The sequence below is a fragment of the Cucumis melo genome, chromosome 6 (genome assembly GCF_025177605.1).
Source record: "Cucumis melo cultivar AY chromosome 6, USDA_Cmelo_AY_1.0, whole genome shotgun sequence".
NCBI classification, from domain to species: domain Eukaryota; kingdom Viridiplantae; phylum Streptophyta; class Magnoliopsida; order Cucurbitales; family Cucurbitaceae; genus Cucumis; species Cucumis melo.
Genome location: NC_066862.1, coordinates 8036459 through 8053823, shown reverse-complemented (window position 1 = coordinate 8053823; position 17365 = coordinate 8036459). Strand labels below are relative to the sequence as shown.

The 17365-nt window shown below is 31.1% G+C and overlaps 2 protein-coding genes across 5 annotated transcripts; both read right to left on the bottom strand.

Moving 5' to 3' along the window:
* Positions 1 to 7746: 7746 nt before the first annotated feature.
* LOC103484148 (ubiquitin-conjugating enzyme E2 10) lies at positions 7747 to 11792 on the bottom strand. 2 transcript variants are annotated; one of them, XM_008441104.3, is made up of 5 exons: positions 11636 to 11792; positions 11430 to 11519; positions 10331 to 10458; positions 8611 to 8715; positions 7747 to 8120 (listed from the first exon to the last, which is right to left on the bottom strand). In XM_008441104.3, the coding sequence occupies exons 2-5, from the start codon at positions 11497 to 11499 to the stop codon at positions 7977 to 7979; spliced, it is 447 nt and encodes a 148-aa protein (XP_008439326.1). In that variant the 5' UTR covers positions 11500 to 11519; positions 11636 to 11792; the 3' UTR covers positions 7747 to 7976. The 2 variants fall into 2 exon arrangements, with proteins under 2 accessions (XP_008439326.1, XP_050942914.1); XM_051086957.1 differs by having other exon boundaries at positions 11430 to 11508; positions 11636 to 11762.
* Positions 11793 to 12929: 1137 nt separating this feature from the next.
* LOC103484147 (probable inactive receptor kinase At4g23740) lies at positions 12930 to 16357 on the bottom strand. 3 transcript variants are annotated; one of them, XM_008441102.3, is made up of 4 exons: positions 15997 to 16304; positions 15801 to 15876; positions 14223 to 15538; positions 12930 to 13800 (listed from the first exon to the last, which is right to left on the bottom strand). In XM_008441102.3, exons 3-4 carry the CDS (start codon positions 15457 to 15459, stop codon positions 13142 to 13144), a joined length of 1896 nt encoding a protein of 631 aa, XP_008439324.1. In that variant the 5' UTR covers positions 15460 to 15538; positions 15801 to 15876; positions 15997 to 16304; the 3' UTR covers positions 12930 to 13141. The 3 variants fall into 3 exon arrangements, with proteins under 3 accessions (XP_008439324.1, XP_008439323.1, XP_050942913.1); XM_008441101.3 differs by having other exon boundaries at positions 15801 to 16357; XM_051086956.1 differs by having other exon boundaries at positions 14223 to 15876.
* Positions 16358 to 17365: the final 1008 nt, after the last annotated feature.

Sequence of the window (17365 nt, the reverse complement as noted above, 5' to 3'; positions counted from 1 at the left end):
GCGAGGTTCTTTAGTTGTTCTTCTGTAGGATTTTTTTCTGAAACCTTCGGCTTTTCAATAGTACAAGCAGTGGCCACATTCTTCAGCGTGAGGAAAAATAACATTTTTTGTTTCCACCTTTTGAAGTGTGCTCCTTCAAAACGGAATAGACGGTTGAGATCAGAAGACATCAAGTCGGAATGGATTTGCCATCATAGCAGAAAAGAACGTCTTAAAATTGTTGTTGCACTTCGGTCTTCAATGCAAAAAATTGTCCAAGTCCGGCAAATAATGATGAAAGAAACGAGGCAGCAACTGAACGGATTGTGAAAAAAAACAAAGACTGCAAAACAGAAACTGGATTAGTGAAAGGCTGAGTCGTGGAACACGCTCTCTTTAAGACGTTTCGCGGCTCTGCTCTGAATCGTGCAAACAGAATTATGCCTCGTCGTTCCTAGGATAAAACAACTCTTTTTCGTCAATTGGTTTTGCGCAGAAACTAATTGGAACCGAAACACTAAAAAAAGAACAGCTCGAAAAACTTTTAAGAGAATGAGAATTTGAGAGAAGATTGTTTGTTGTGTGTTGTGAGAATGAGAGTGAGGGATCTATTTATAATGGTGGAGGATTAGTAACGGTCAAAAGAATTTAATTGTGAAATGTTACAAATTTATTATAATAAAACTTTTAACAGTCAAAAAATTAATTTTGTAACGTTTAATGGTCAAAAAATTAATTTTGTAACGTTTAACGGTCAAAAAATTAATTTGTAATAGACGTTTCATAATTCCTTATAATTTTTCATCCAATATAATTTTAGTAGCAATAAGCTTTAGTTATAGCTATAGTTCTATTGCTAGGATTCTAAGATCATCCTAGTACCGAATGATAACAAAACCTAAGGGACGGAAATACGTTAGGTTAGATTTGACCAATTTAATTTAATGTCCAAATTAGCCTAAGAGCTAAATGCAATTAGCTAAGTAAACAGGCTTGTGTGGCTTTAGTTAATTTAGAAACTGACATCCACATGATACCACGCCTGAAAAGTAGATAGCCCATGAACATTTTTATGATAAATTGATGAATATTTGGTCTATAGGTAGTTTAATAGTCTCTTAATCGACGAGGGAAGGTATAGTAATCTTGTGTATCGATCTCTCTATGTTAGAACATTCAAGTGAGATTTGAACATTTTATATATTTGGTGAAGTGTTCGAATTTTGGGCGAGGAGTTTGTTTTTTATTTAAAATATATGATCTCGAGGCAATTGAATTGATCGGAGGGTTTTAGTGATTAAGAATTAGAGATCCTCATCCTAGAAGGGTTTTTAATTTCAGTTACCCACAACTTCATATCAAAGCCGTTTTACTTTTCTTTAATTAAAATCGATGCCTTTAGTTTTTCTATCAACGTAAACCCAAACCCCCTCCCTGTTTTTCTGCTTTCCAAAGACTAAGTTAGCTTAAGAGAGATTTTATTTTAGGTGTTGTGATTCTACTTCGTTCTTTCTGTTTATACTGTTGAAATTTTTGACTGATGAATTATAAGTTTTATTTGATTGGCGGAGAGAGGTTTATGACACCACACTTAATTTATCCGGTTTGTCATTCAACTCAGTTACTCATGTTGGAAAGAAAATTGATGACAATTTTAAATCAAAATTTACGAACCTAGAAAAAAGAATAGAGATTTTATTGTCGTTGACAAGAGGCTTGATCACTGATGCAATTATCTCCGAATGATTTGAAATTGATGAGTGACCAATTATCTAAATTAATTTATACAATAGAAGTCGACTCATTATTGTTCTTTTAGATAGTATCTCGAGTAGATTGAAGCTATTCATATATCCAAATCAAATCTATGAAAAATCTCTTAAACGAATATAGTGACCTGCTCAATTAAAATTCCTTCAAGTAAGTTTAATAAAAGATTCTCAAAACAGTCAAAATCACCTTCTACTTGAATCTAGGCTACGACTTTCTAGAAGTGTAGCATTGACCAAAAAACTACCTCTAAGAAACCCTTATTCTCTTATTGCTAACCAAAAGAAGAAGAAGCATAATACCTATGTTAATTAACATAAGGTTGTGCTACTTAAACACAAAGTATTACCAGAGTATATAAACATAATTCTGGTCCCTAATATATATAGCTCAGTAGGAAAATAAATTAAATATATATGCAGAGAACTGCCCTTTCTATCAATTTTAAAAGAAAATTTATTTTTAGTCGTCCTAAGTTTTCAAAATATACTCGTATAATATTTTTATTCTTTAGAGACATTATTGGTCCTCGAAATTGTTAGAAACTTTACGAGGTATCGACAATAAACGTTTATTTACATTTTAAAATAGAAAGTTAACTTTGAAAGATTAACTCTTCTCTCTAAAATTATTTCTTACTTTTTTTATAATAAAAAAAATGTTGTATAATTATATAAAATTTTAGAAAAAATTATTCAAAAGACAGTTATAAACCTTTTCTTGATAACTTAATTAAGAACTAAAGTATAGTACCTATTAAAACTTAATGGACTATACTTATTTATTAAATTTTAGATATTAAAAAGATATGTTTTAAAAACTGAAAAACAAAGAATTGAAATGTTATATATAAGAGAATTAAAGGTCAGAGTTATGCTAAATCCATCCATCATTATATAAATATATGTAAATGATTCAAATTTTTAGAAGAAACCGAAGTGCAGTAGGCAATGTGATCGTGCATGGAACTTGCATTAAATCTGAGATACTCACAAGACGATTTCATACATAAAATTTAATTTATTCCACATTTTTTTATTAGCAAACCCATCACCATAATATATATTTATTATTATACATTAAGGGAGCAAGTGCAGGTTCATTTATACTACCTAGCTCATACTTAATTAAAAATGATGATTAACAATATGTAATCCAATATTTTATTGTTCATGAAGGTAATTAAATATTTGAGTTAATATTCATAAAGATAATACAGCTTTTAATAAGTTGTTCTTCAATTTATTTCCAAAATATTATTTTATACATATAATAATAATAATAATAATAATAATAATAATAATAATAATAATAATAATAATAATAATAATAATAATGTAAGTATCAAAATATATGAAAGAAGAAGTGATAAAACTGACTTGGATCCAATTGCACCATGTTACTCATTACACACAGGGATTCTTACACAACCATATACAAATTGGTTTCATGTGAAATTAAATTCTCCGACATAAACAATATATATGTTTCATATATATTACTACTACATACTAATATGACTTTAGGGTTTTTTTTTTTTTAAAAAATTTATTATTAAAGCTAAGATGAAGTCATATATTAGCATTTGAAAATTATTAATAATATGAAAAAAGAGAAGAGAAAAAGAAAAACATAGTGTCACTTCATGATGTTAATAATTTAAGGTAATGCACGTGGCAGAATCAAATCAAAAAAGAATATATATACATAGAAGTTGACTATAAGATTGATATAAATTGAATGATATGTGACCTCTTCAGGATTTTCAAGAGCTATTTTACAAGTCAAAATGATGGGTCTCCCATCAACATCATAAATGCAACCCCCCCTTTTTTTAAAAAAAAAAAAATTTAAATCTTATTCCTTGAAGTACTAATTTTTTTTATTAAAAAAAATCTCTTAATTCAATATGACATATTGAGTGAAGTTGATATTAAAGACAAGAAATTTAATATTATTTTAAAAACAATCAATAAGAAGGCATATTAATGTTTTTTATTTAAATATTCATTACATGATATTTCCGTAAAATTGAAAACACAACATTTGTTTTGTGGTGGGCTAGTGATGATGGATCAGGCCCAATTATAAAAGGAGTGAGGCCCATCACCTCTAAACCTAATTTAGGTCTGGCTTTAATAGGGCACTTCAACTCCAAATAAAGATTGATATCCTTCATGTTTATTATTATTATTATTATTATTATGCTTTTCAATTCAAATTCATTGATAAAAGGTGTTGTTAGAGGGGGCAAACTTTACAGAAGGGTGGCCTTTTTAAAACAGCTTAACATTAATATATAAATATGTATAGAATTTTTATATTGTTCTTCCAATGATAAACTTAGTAGAAATTTAAGTATACATAGATGAGTATAAATTTGTGTGATGTATCCTTTATATCTTCCCCCAAGAAGTTAGAGATCAGAATATTATCACTTTACCATCTATACTTTTTTGTTTTTTGTTTTAGTTATCTTACTAATAATAATTTTTTACATTTTATTCTCAAACAAATAGTTTATATATATATATACATATATATATGAAAATCTATCATCGATAGGCTTCGAGAACTGAAATTAAATTTGGTTATATTTGCAAATTCTTTTATGTTATGCTATAACAACAAATACTTTTAATCCTATTGCTGTATTTGCAATTATTTTTTTCTTTTAAAAAAGGTCATGTTATTTAAGAGAAAAATGCATCTTTTATTCTTAAGTTTTTGATTTAGATTTTATCTAGTTGTTTCAAAATGTCAATCTTGAAGTTTAGAGTTTCGATTATTTAATTCAGTTCTTTGGTTTATTTATTTTGCAACTTTACCATCAAACTTATATTTTATTTTAATTTGGTCCATAGATTTTAAGATATAAGCTTTTAATTAAGATTCATTTTTTAGTCTTTACCCTTAAGGTGTATTAACTAATGTATAGAATTATAATTAATCAATATTTACTAGATTTTCATTAATATCAAGACTAGTTCTTAATTTTTTGTTGTTCGAGGAACTACAATATTAATAGGTAAAATAATGAAACTAAAAATTTATGAAAATTTTAAAAAATGTTGTGCAATTTGGAATTAGAAAGATATAATTTATTTTTAATTAAAAAGAAAAATGTAATTTATTTGCAGTTGTATTGAAAAAGAAAGAATATTGAATAATATGATGTATCCTTAATTTCAAAAGTAAATGTTTACCTATTATTTTATTTAAAAAGTATTATTATTTTATTATGTATCCTTTATCTTTTTTGTTTCAAAAACCTCATGGAATTTTGTATTTCAAAAAGCACAATCTATTACATGTTTGATAATATTTGAATTGAAACATCAATTCTTCTTCTTCTTCTTCTTCTTCATTTTTATTAAAAGAAAAGAAAAGAAAAGAAAAACATAACATCTTTAATTAATTAAAAACATTTAAAAAAGCATACACACAAACCTTCATTTTAAAAGTCATAATGCAGTCTTATCTATTCCTCTTTGGAAAAAGAATATTATCCATTCACAATTTTCAAAAAAAGAAAAAGAAAAAAAGAAAAAAAGAAAAAAAGAGTTGTGCAAAAACATAATCTTATTACTTTTAAAAATCCACAATCTATTTCACCATTGAAATAAAACCATCTAAAAAGCCTCCTCATTTTATTTATTTGTTTATTTTCCCATCTCAAACAACATCCTTATCATCATTTATTCCAAAAGTTAAATCAAATTATTCTATTACCAAACTATTAATCTTATTTCCTACCAATTTATTACTATATTCTACTTATTCTTTTTTAGAATTTTTAAATATAGCATAATACATATGAACATTTTTAGATTCTCTAAATCTATCTATGAATCACATTGATAGAAACTGATAAATGTTTATTAATATCTATCATTAATAAAACATATTATGCATATTTGGCTAGCAAATTTCTTTTTATTTTTGTTTTTTGTATTTTTGGAATATTTTTCTTTCTAGTCTCCTACTAGTTCTAGAAATTTCCTTGTGGGGTTTGTTTTTGGTTGATCTTTTCCTTACTGATTTTGTTGTAAAACTTTTCTTGATCTTTGGTCCTTTGTTCATTCAGCATTGCAGAAGATTTTGATTTGTCTCTTAGGAATTTATTAGTAGAAAAAATCATTTTTTAAGTTAGTCAAATTACTAATTTTGTGATACAAATCGTAAGATTTACACGTGTTAGGAGGAACCTAACATTTGAAGGTATCTTGAAGAGTCTCATCGAGGGAGAGTTAGAATATTGAGATGCAAAGGTGAATTGTGGAGCAAATGGTTTAGGGAAACCTAAATAGAATCTCTACTTCACTCATCAAACCTTTTAAAAGAAGCTTAAGCCTTTATCTTGTGAGAGTTGTGTAAGATAGTTCATCTTTGATGAGTTTTTAACTTGTGAACTTCTTAGAATGTATGATCTCCTAGATGTAGATGTGATGCAAAGGTGATGAGTTTTTTACTTGTGAACCTCTTACCAAATAATCTTCTCATTTAGGCATATGATCTACTAGGTGTAGGTGTAATAATAACAACTTGGGTTATAAATTTGTTCGTGTTGTCTCTTTTCTTGCATTTACATTATGCTGTTTACTTTGTCAATAGATTCGATTTTAGCTTTAACTTTTTCAAATTTTAATTTTCTACATTTTGTAAATGTTTTCAATTTATCTATTTTATAAGTACAACAATTGAATTCTTAATCGAATTTTAAGGAAAAATATTTAAGAACTTTAAGTTTTCAAAATTAAATTTAATTTTTAACTAAAAAAAACACATAACAAATCAAAAAATCTAAGGTTGGAAAGGGTATTCAGAGACTTAATTTTAAAAACCAAAAACTAAAAATCAAAAGATACAAACATTATGCTACTCATTCCCCTATTACATAAAGTTTCTTTTATTTACATAAAAAGTCTTTAATCTAAGTTGTAAATATAACTATGAAAAGTTGGTTCGAACATGTTTCCATACCTAAGAGATCATAAGAACAAAGGCCATATCAACCCCTTCACTTTCATCTGTCCATCAAATTTTTTGCTCATCACTTACCCAATAAATTTTTAAAACATAGACTAAAGACCAAAAAAAAAAAAAGAAAGAAAGAAAGAATCACAATAGGATAGACCAAGATTATGTATCTATGATATTCTGCTATTTATAAATATTTTCGAGAGTTTTCATTTAAAATAATTTCTCCCAAAACTATGCTAAAAAGGTTCCGATTGTGGGTAAAATTTCCAAGTAGTAGTAAAAACAATAACATTCTTTTAAAAGAACAAGACCTTAAATATAAACACTTTGCAGGTAACTCAATATATGGCATGTAATTTCTTTCAATATTAGAGGTTTAATTATGAATCTCCACAGTTTCATACCAAAAAAGAAAAGATAAAAAAAAAAAAAAAAAACCCTAAAATAGACTATTCATAAATGAAAAAGAAAAGAAAAAGAACCAAAAAATACATGTTCCAAAATAATATTTATTATTTAAACCAATCACAAATCTAGACCTTGCAGTTTCAGATAAATTGTATAATCTTAAGTCAAGCCCTCATGACCCAACTATTTACATTTAACTTGTAAAATCCAATATTGTGTCCAGTAAGATATTAAATTTTCAATCATATGTTATGTCCAATAAACGGGCAATTTTTTCTAATAAATAATATTTTAATTTGATCAAAAACCTATTAGATACAAACATTAACTTGTAATTTACCCATTTTAAAAAAAATATTAGACCTTATTCTCTTGTCAAAAAAATGAAAGTTAAGAGAATGACAGAAAATCTATACGTAGTTCAAATTGACCAAACATTTCAAACTTGTTTTATTTGAAGAAATGATTAAAAACTCAAAGTTAGAAATGATGTCACCAATCAGCAGAAACGAAATGTACAATGAAGTAGTCTGGTCTATGAACAGCGAAGAAAAAACAGAGCATAAAATAACCAAAAAAGAAGAAAAAGAAAAAGGGAACCGAAGATACATTTCAGTGTCCTATATATTGTATTATATTAATCCACACAACCAAATAAGAAAATATTTTCCAATTGGAATGAAAGGGGAAATGTTAACGACCTTTCTTTGCTCAAGCATCAGCATACGATGGTTGCAACAGACCGAGAGATAAAGGATTCATTCATATATAGAACAGACAGTGAGAGCATAAAAATTGGGACAATCTAAATGCATTATCATTAAAGTCACCATCGCTTAGCCCATGGCGTACTTCTGTGTCCAGCTCCTAGCAGTTGTCTCATATTTGTTCCGGTCAGTCTTGTACATGTGAGCAATCTCAGGCACGAGGGGGTCATCCGGATTTGGATCCGTCAACAGTGAACAGATTGAAAGTAGGACCTAGTTATAAGGACACAATAATAATAGCATCTCAGCAGTCATGGCACGACACACATCATTTATTACATTATAGGTAAAATATCAAAGGCGCAAAATATCAAGATGAATTCATCAGTAACATTGAGGGAGTGAGAGATGATCCCATCCCATCCCAACCAGAGCCACATTCTTGCTGGAGACAGACAAGGTCAAACGAATATCATTCTATAACACCCATGGGACAAAAAGGTAAACCTCATTCTTGGTTGAGTTATTTCTCCTATTCAAACTGGGAGAAGAGATGACGATCTAAGTTGCACCGTTTTTCAAAAGACATGTGGGATGAGAGCATAGATATAACTAATGTTAAAGCCCATAGGAACGAGCAAGACAAAAAGTTTGTCAAGATAGGTCATGAAACTAGTTTGAACTTGCAGAGAACACAGTTTGCAGTCCTGAACACAACAAAACCTCTCTTTTTTTCTTTTCCTTTTTAGGTGAAAGGACTGACCTTGGAAATAGTTAGGGCAGGGCTCCACTGCTCTTTCAAGATGTCAAGGCAAATGCTACCATTGCTGTTGATATTTGGGTGGAAAACCTTTGTTCTAAATGCCACCTGCAAATCCAATCGTGAGTGGAAGAAATAAGAAAGCTACATCCCAGAATTTTCAAAACACGAAAAATGCAGAAGTGTCACTAATTTTCTTAGGCAAGAAACCATAATGCATGAACCACCATCTATTTGATAAAGTTGTCTCACCCATATGCCCACTTATAACCATACGCAATACAACCAGATGTCAGGGGAAGAAAAGAATGTAACATAAACAGCATTAATGCCATGGACCTCCCCCCCCCCCCCCCCCTAACATACCATTTATGATTTTTGTTCAGCCACATACCATATATGTTTGTTTTAATGGAAAACCAAGATTTCATTGAGAATAATGAACTAATATAAAAGGTTATGAAAAGAAACACACACACACCCCAAGCTGTGCAAAAGGGCTCTATATAAAATGATAAGACCAGGAGAGAAATTACAAAAAAAGGTTTGGAAGATGACAGATTTGAACCCGTGACATTTTTTACATTATATATAATATCGAAAATATGTAATAAAATCAAAAATCAACAAAAACATTTTGGTTTAGTGGGGCGATGGGGATTCATATTTTCCCCATCTCGAAAATGATAAAACAAAGTATGAAAAAGAAAGGTCAACCTTTTTATTCTTTGAACAAAAGAGTACCATTTTCCATTTTTTAATTGAGTAAACAAAAGATCTTGCATTTTTATGAACTTATTTTAATTTTCAGCGATTCATGGAAAGATGAATCGAGATAGTCAATATGGGACCTCACCACCCCTCAATGCACGGTGTTCTTCACCTCATCCTTACTTTGGATGGTGAAGATGTTATTGACTGTGAACCAATATTGGGTTATTTACACAGAGGGATGGAAAAAATGGGTACACTTGACGATATGAATCATTTGAAAAATAAACGGATAAGTTCTGTTGCGACTCTTGGAAGAATGCGATGGATAGACTCTTTTAACCATGAAATATTTACTTATTTGAACATAATTACATTTTTTTCTGAAAGAAAAAGGAATGGTTAATTAAACAAAAAAAAAAGAAGTTTTTATTTTTCATGAGGTAGAACTAAAAATTCCTATTTATTACTGAATTGACCATAGACCAATTCCCCTTTTATTTGGGATTGGAGTATACGTGGGAGCTATAAATGTTTCAATCATATTTGCTGAGATGTTCATGAAGGGTTTTGGGAATGGAGTTACTTTTCTGGTTTGTACAAGTATTTTTGTTTCACTAATGACGACTATTGTAGATAAGTCATGGTATGGGACTATTTGGACTACAAGATCAAATCAGATTATAGAGCAAGATTTAATAAGTAATAGTCAAAACAATGCATTAACATTTTTGGAGAACTTATGCCAGAATAAAAAAGACTAATGGCTTGCATATTAGAATAATTATCAACTAAAGGTCATACATGGTTGCATATCAAGCCACACACTCTGTTACTGCATTACTAAATTACAAACAAATTACCCAACTCAGACCCTTAAGTTGACAATAGTTGAGCCTAATGATCAGACAAGAAAGATCAAAAGCAAGACCAAGAATCATTAGCATATGTCATAAAATCTTAGGACACACAAGTTCAATGGTAAGTATCTGTTTAAATGAAACTGGCATACCTTCGGAGGCTTAAAAGGATAATCCGGAGGAAAATGAATGGTGACAAGGAAGACGCCCCCAGCATAAGGACTATCTGGAGGACCCATTATGGTAGCTTGCCAATGAAACATGTCTTCGGCAACTGGACCTGAGGGAATACTTACGAGTCAGCACATCAACAGAAAACTACTGTTATAAATATTAAAACTACTTGGGATATACAAAGAACAATAGGTACAAATAAATCTTGGGAAAAAGAAGAGCAGCCCCTCAAACCCAGTATTCTTTCTCATGCAAAAGCATGTACCATAAATTCATCAACAAGGGTGAAACAAATCATCATGGTCAACACCTGGATGGTCATGTCCCGTCAATCAACATACAAGCTAACTTTGTGTTTAGAAGCGAGAACTAATCAAGGTTACCAGGAGTTAGAAGTTCTTGATAATTAGCAAAGATATAATTTAACGTAAAGGCAAAATGAGCACAGTACAATCTCAAATATCTAAACTTCTGCTCCAGATGTAAGTATCCCAAGCTAAAGCGCACAGATTTTCTTCTATAACGTTCACAACACAACGAAAACATCATATCTTCTCACCATGCATAATAATAACACCATAACATATAAGGTGGAAGGCTGGAAGGGCAACTTTCAGAGGAAATGATTCAAGAATTTGTACAGCTAAGATATTCAACCACAGAATAGAACCAAATTCTGATATACTTTAAATACGGGATTCGTTGACTGAATTTCCATTTCATAAACCATGATCTAACGATCATTCTTCTAGCAGTTTGTAAAGCAACCCCTACAATTTTCAGACAAAAAAAAAAAAGAAAGAAAGAAAAGAAAACTCTGCCTAAATCACCATATATTCAGAGGAAAAGAAAAACCCAAAGAACAAAAACGGTCAACAATCAACAAGTAGAAAAAAAATAAAGAAATTTCAGACACAACAGAAGATCAGATGAAGGCAAGCAACAAAACAAAACAATGAATATCATAATATCAATCAATTAAAGGCAATCAAAACAATCTAAATCAAGTAGGGGGGGGGGGGGGGGGAATCCCACAGTAAGGCAAAAAAAAAAAGAAAAAGAAATTTAATTTCATACCAGCGCTACATGATGTAGGAGGATCCTTCTGCAAATCCTTGAGTTCCTTCAAGATCCTCTTCGACGCCATCCGCAAAAGCTAAAAAAAATCTATAAGATCCAGAACCGTAACGCAAAACATCAGATCAAAGCTGAAACTGGTTGACAAACATCAGAAAAAAGAAAAAGAAGAAGAGAAAAAGAAGAAGGAAATAAGAAAATCGTACGAAGAGAGAGAGGGAGAGAGAGGAGGTTGAGGTGAGGGAGCTTTAGGGTGTGGTGTGAGGGTTTGTTGTTGTGAAGAAGACGAAGAAAGGATGAGGATGAGAAACGACGAAGGAAATGGAAAAAGAAAAACTAATGGTGATTCGGTGCGGAATGAATTTTATAGAACCGTTTCTTCTTGTGGGACCCATCCCCAAAGCCGACGTTTTTTATTGGTTCATTTTTACATTATTATATTTTTTTTTTAAGAGAATTATGTGGGCCCTTCTTAGCGTTTCATCCACGGCACCATCTTCCTTCGCCGAAAGCTGCCGCCGAAGGAAATTATTCCCCTTCTCTGATTTGCCTTCATTGGGCCTCCCTTCAAGGCCCATTTTATTGTTAGGCTACGGCCTCAACCCATAAGGAAACACAAGTTTATAATAATATTTTTAAATTATTGAAAACTAACCATACATTCTCTTTCGTACACTACTTATTAATGTTGGATACCCTGTTACTACCTATATACTCCATTTACTATTGATCTAAATTTTGTTACATCTAGCTAGATATTTCATAATATTTTGGACTATATTGATATATTTGTAATTATCTATTTATTTTATAAAATATTTAAATACATATACTTCTTCTTTTTTAGTTAGTTCTATTTTCGGGTCTCATACTTTCAAAGGCATCTCTAGAATTTTAAATTCACATCTATTAAATATTGTGTCTAATAGGTCAAATCATATATCCTTTAAAACATTTATTTATCAAACTATTGTATAAAATTTGAAAATTATGATTGGATCCGAAATTCAATCTTTTATATCTAACAAATATGTTGCCTTTTTTAAAATGTCAAATACGTTGGGAACTCATGAGACATAGTTCACAATTATCCTATCCCAAATATTGTCAGAGAAGAAAGATTAAATATTAAGAGATAGGTTAGATACAAACCTCAAAATTTTGTAAACTTGTAATGTAACCTAAGACTAAATTTTGTTTAAGCATAAACTATCAACGGGTAATGATTTTCAACTTTATTGAAAATACGCAAACTAATTTTGAAGATTTGTGAAAGTACTTTGTTTTTATATATATATATATACTTTTTTTATAAAAAAAAAAAATATTTTTTAATACTTGATTAGATATAAATAGGGAAAATTGAAAAGGGAATAAGAATTTTCTTTTCCCAAATCTTTTAAAATTTCTCTAGTCAAATAAGATTGCTTTTACTTTTCTAATAATGACAAATGGGAATGAAAAAGCGATTTAGCTCAAAAACCAAAGTCATAACCAATATGTAAAATATCATAAATTTCCATTTGTACTAAAAATTGAACTTGTAAAGATAAATAACCATTTGAGTTATCGAACTTGACGGGGTCTAAACTAGTGACCTCAAAAAAGTCCAAAAAGCTTAAGCAAAACTAAGCCCCCAATTCAACTAGTTTAAACGAATAGACAGAAAGCAGGTCAAAAGAATCTATGTACTCTGTAACAGAACAAAGATTTCAAGGTAGATGTGAGGAAGAACCGATTTCCATTACATGAACAGGAGTCGAATACGCTGATTTTGACCCTGATGACGGCTGCGTTCCTGTACTGTGTTGCCGAACTTGCTCGATTCTCGACGTTAAATCAATCATTTTTGGCCTCTGTTCGGGCATTTTGGCAACACAAGACAACCCAATTTGCAGCATCTCCACCATTTCTTCTTCTATGTTTGGATACCTGAGAAGCTCAACATCAAACACTTCTGCTGTCCATTCCTCCCTCACCACAGAGTTCACCCACCTCACTAAATTAACAACTTCATTACAGCCTTCAACGTGTATGGGAGATTTTCCAGTCAGAAGTTCCAGTAGCACCACCCCGAAACTGTAGACATCAGCTGCTTCTGATACTCTCCGAGTGTCGGTCAATTCAGGCGCTCGGTAACCAGGGGTTCTTGTGGCTGGTAGTGGAATTGAATTCATTAACCCAGCCAAGCCAACGTCGGATACACAGCCGTATCCTTTAGAGTTGAGGAAGATGTTTGAGGCTCTGACATTTCCATGGGTACATTTTCCACCATTTTCTGTATGGATATGAGCAAGACCTCGAGCCGCTCCAATGGCAATTTTCATCCGAGTATCCCAATCTAACACACGTAAACCATCCCCTTCCTTGCCTGCAATAGTAGATTGAGTTAGTGCATCACAATTTGTTCATAAGATAGAATCATCCATTATAAGTATTGGAATAGCAATTTGAATGGCTCGTTTTTTTCTCTTCTCGAGTTAGATAATCAGTACTACCAAGTTCTAGCTTGTAAATCTAAACAATCAATCCATTTAGCTCTCATATGGTTTATTTTCGTGGTCAAGAAATTTGTAGAAAGCAGCAACAGTTGAAAGCTAGCAATGGTTAGTGTCTAGACTTTGATAGAAGCAACTATAGCTAGAAATCGTATTTATCTCCACTCTTGAATAAGAAAAAGTGAACCACCGTCACCGTGGACAAAACTTCGGCTTCTTTATAAACTCTGTAAAAATGTATCAAAAAATAATAAAAACCGTAATAAGAGTTGGAGGAAGGTGATATGATACTTACCATGTAACATTGCAGACACGCTCCCTTGTCCATAGTAGTCATAGACCATGAGTTTCTCATCCTTTGAATAATAGTATGCTCTTAAGGAAACGACATTCTCGTGCTTAATATTTCCAATCAACTGCATCTGCTGTTCAAATTCTCGTTTTCCAACTGTCACTTGATTCAGCCTCTTCACTACGACAGTTGTTGAGTCCTCCAAAGCTGCCTTGTAGCTCACTCCAAAGGTTCCCTTCCCAAGAACCTCGGCAGATGCTCTCAACAGGTCTTCCAAGTCAAATGCAAGATTAGAATCCTGAAAGAAATTGAGGTTGTTCTTTTGTTCTTGGCTCTCAAAGCCCCTTTTTTTTACAGACGCTTCCTTCTTTTTGGGGTCCATAGAGGGACTCGTATTTCCTTTCCCTTTTTTCAACCACCAAACAGTCAATAGAACAGCTAGCAAAATAAACCCAATAACAGAACCACCAATTGCAATACCAAGTATTGCAGATTCACTCAGCCCTTTGCCTTTTCTCGTTGGTTGAGCAGTGGGAGGCTGGAGGGGAAAAGATGGGGGAATTGCACTATGTTCTTCAGTAACATTGTTACCAGAGAACACCCAACTTGGAAATCTTTGAAGAGAGTGAGGCACATTTCCTGTAAGATTATTATTGGACAAATCTAACCGTTGCAAACTTGGAATATCAAGGTTCGGAATTTCGCCTGAAAACGAGTTGTTTGCAAGATTCAGAACTGTCAAATGACTCAACTTTGAGATAGAGGAAGGAATACTCCCATTAAAGAGATTGTTTGATAGATCAATGACACTAAGGTTATTCCAAACTGAAAAATCTGAAGGCAAAGGACCAGAAAACTTGTTATATTGCAGATACAAGGAACTCAAGTTTCCCAGCTTCGAAAAATCAAAAGGGAAAGGACCTGATAACCTATTTAACCTAAGGCTAAGAATCTCGAGCGCAGATAGACGGCTAAGAGTATTCACAGGGATCGGACCGCGCAGACCAGTCCCGGGTAATCGTAAGGCTACTACTCTAGACTCATCAGAATTGCAAAACACTCCTGTCCAGGCTTTGCACACAGAACTACTCTCATTCCAGTTGAGAGAGGGGGAGTGAGGGATATTATGGAAGAAATCAAGCAAGGCTTGCTTGTCTTCAACTGGCTCGGTGAGAACTCGCGGGCAGATAAATGCTAAAAACAATAAAATTTCAAGGAACATGAAGCTATTCTTCATCATTTTCTAAGAAACAAGTGACTAGTTCAAGATAAATAAGCTACGAATGAGAGAAACTTATCTTACAAATCTGGTTCCATACCTGCAATATTTGCGCATATAGAAGAAGACACAGAATCAGAAACCAAGAGTTGTTAAAGTTAACTCCCACCCCCATCAACATTTCAGCCAAGAACTAAACTAATTCTACTAGGTTGACTTTTGAAACCCAAATTTTCACAAACCCCAAATCAGCAACAAACAAGTTCGCCATCCAATTGGTTTTCATTTTCCAAAACCTAAACTACATTATACCATCACCAATACGCATAAAAGTAAAAGTAAGCAAGCGTCAGGTAACGTACCTTTGAAAAAACACCCCCACGAGACCAATCGAAACAGAGGTTTGATTTATTACAAAAATTCTCAACAACCCAATTTCTGAGGAGAATTGAATTGGAAGTTAAGGAAAGCTATGAAACCCAGAAAGGGAATTTGCAGAAAGAACAAAAAGAAGGGTTAGAATGAGAGAAACAGTTGGGAAAAAAGCTTCGTACGTACTGGGTCGTTGGGAGTGATGGCGACGGAAGTTCAGAAGGAATCGTTTCCTTAGAGAGAAGTGGCCTGGATTCACATGCAATTGTGAAGAAGAAAGAAAAAAAAAAGGTTATGCTGGATAATGATTTGAGAGAAGGTCCAAAAAGAATAAAGAAGAGAAGTATATTTTAATTGTTAGGAGAGCATTTGTTTATGGCACATTGACAGGAACTTCCATGTGAAGGGTGGTTGCAGCCATTGATGGATAGTTCTCTTCTCCATCAAGAATAAATATTGAAACCAAACACCAGTTGTTTCATAATATATGTAAAATTCATGCTTTTTAAAAACAAGAGAGGTGAATTCATATCTTCATCAAATCTACTCACAATGAAAATAAACAACAACACGTAAATATCTTATTTATAAATAATGTACATGTTAACTTCTTTACATGATCATTAAAATAATGTTAACTTGTTTTAAGTATAGCTTAGTATATACAAAAAAAAAAAAAAAAAAACTTGTTTAAATAATATCAATTAATCATTTCAATACATCTTTTCATAGTTTGGTTTTTACTTTTTTTTCTTTGAATAAAAAAATTCCATGATATCTCTATTTTCATTAAAAAATTTGGGATAATTTTATTCCTATAATATTTTAAAAATAATTTTTAAATATAACAAAAATTGGATAAAATGTTAATGCTATATTTTAAAATATTTTCAACATTCCCCCGTTTTAAACCTTCCTCCGCAGTTGCATGCATTGCTTCTTTCTCTCTTTTGATCATGTATTTTAAAACACTGTACTTCTAATAAATATTAATTTTAGTATGGTCTTTGTTAGGGAGAAAAATTAGTCTCTCTACTTTCTTTTTAAAATTGGCTAAACAATAATTTAAAAAATTATTTTAAAAGATAAATTTTTTAAATTTTTTTATAAATATAGAAAAACATCGCAATCTATTTATAATATACTACAAAACATTGAAATAGACGACATGTGTTAATCGCAATACAATAGACAGTAATATTTTATTATATTTTGGTTCAGTCGTATTTAAAAATAATTCTAATAATTTCTATCTATTTAATTTAGTGTAAATTAAAATGTTAATTTTTTTTTTTGAGAAAATCAATCATAATTAAGAAACAAAATATTGTAATCAGAATTTTGTATGGTTAAATAATAAGATGTGTGGTATTTCTTTTTGAAAAAAGTATGGTTGTAAACTTTTACTAATATTTTTAGTAGTACTTAATTATGAAAATGTTAAGCAACCTCTAAATTTAACTTTTAACTATATGTTATTAAGCTAAATTCGTTTTAAATTAATTAAAGTTTTACAAATTAATTTTAGAAAGTCATAAGTTGAAAACAACCCACT

What these genes read in the sequence shown, in the direction of transcription:
- LOC103484147 (XM_008441101.3), bottom strand. Translation starts at nt 15,459, where the DNA reads ATGATGAAGAATAGCTTCATGTTCCTTGAAATTTTATTGTTTTTAGCA. An exon ending in CGTGTCTGCAATGTTACATG is followed by an intron (nt 13,801 to 14,222) that starts GTAAGTATCATA and finishes CTACTATTGCAG; the next exon opens with GCAAGGAAGGGGATGGTTTA.
- LOC103484148 (XM_008441104.3), bottom strand. Translation starts at nt 11,499, where the DNA reads ATGGCGTCGAAGAGGATCTTGAAGGAACTCAAGGATTTGCAGAAGGAT. An exon ending in ATCCTTTTAAGCCTCCGAAG is followed by an intron (nt 8,716 to 10,330) that starts GTATGCCAGTTT and finishes TTGGATTTGCAG; the next exon opens with GTGGCATTTAGAACAAAGGT. An exon ending in CTGCCCTAACTATTTCCAAG is followed by an intron (nt 8,121 to 8,610) that starts GTCAGTCCTTTC and finishes CCTTATAACTAG; the next exon opens with GTCCTACTTTCAATCTGTTC.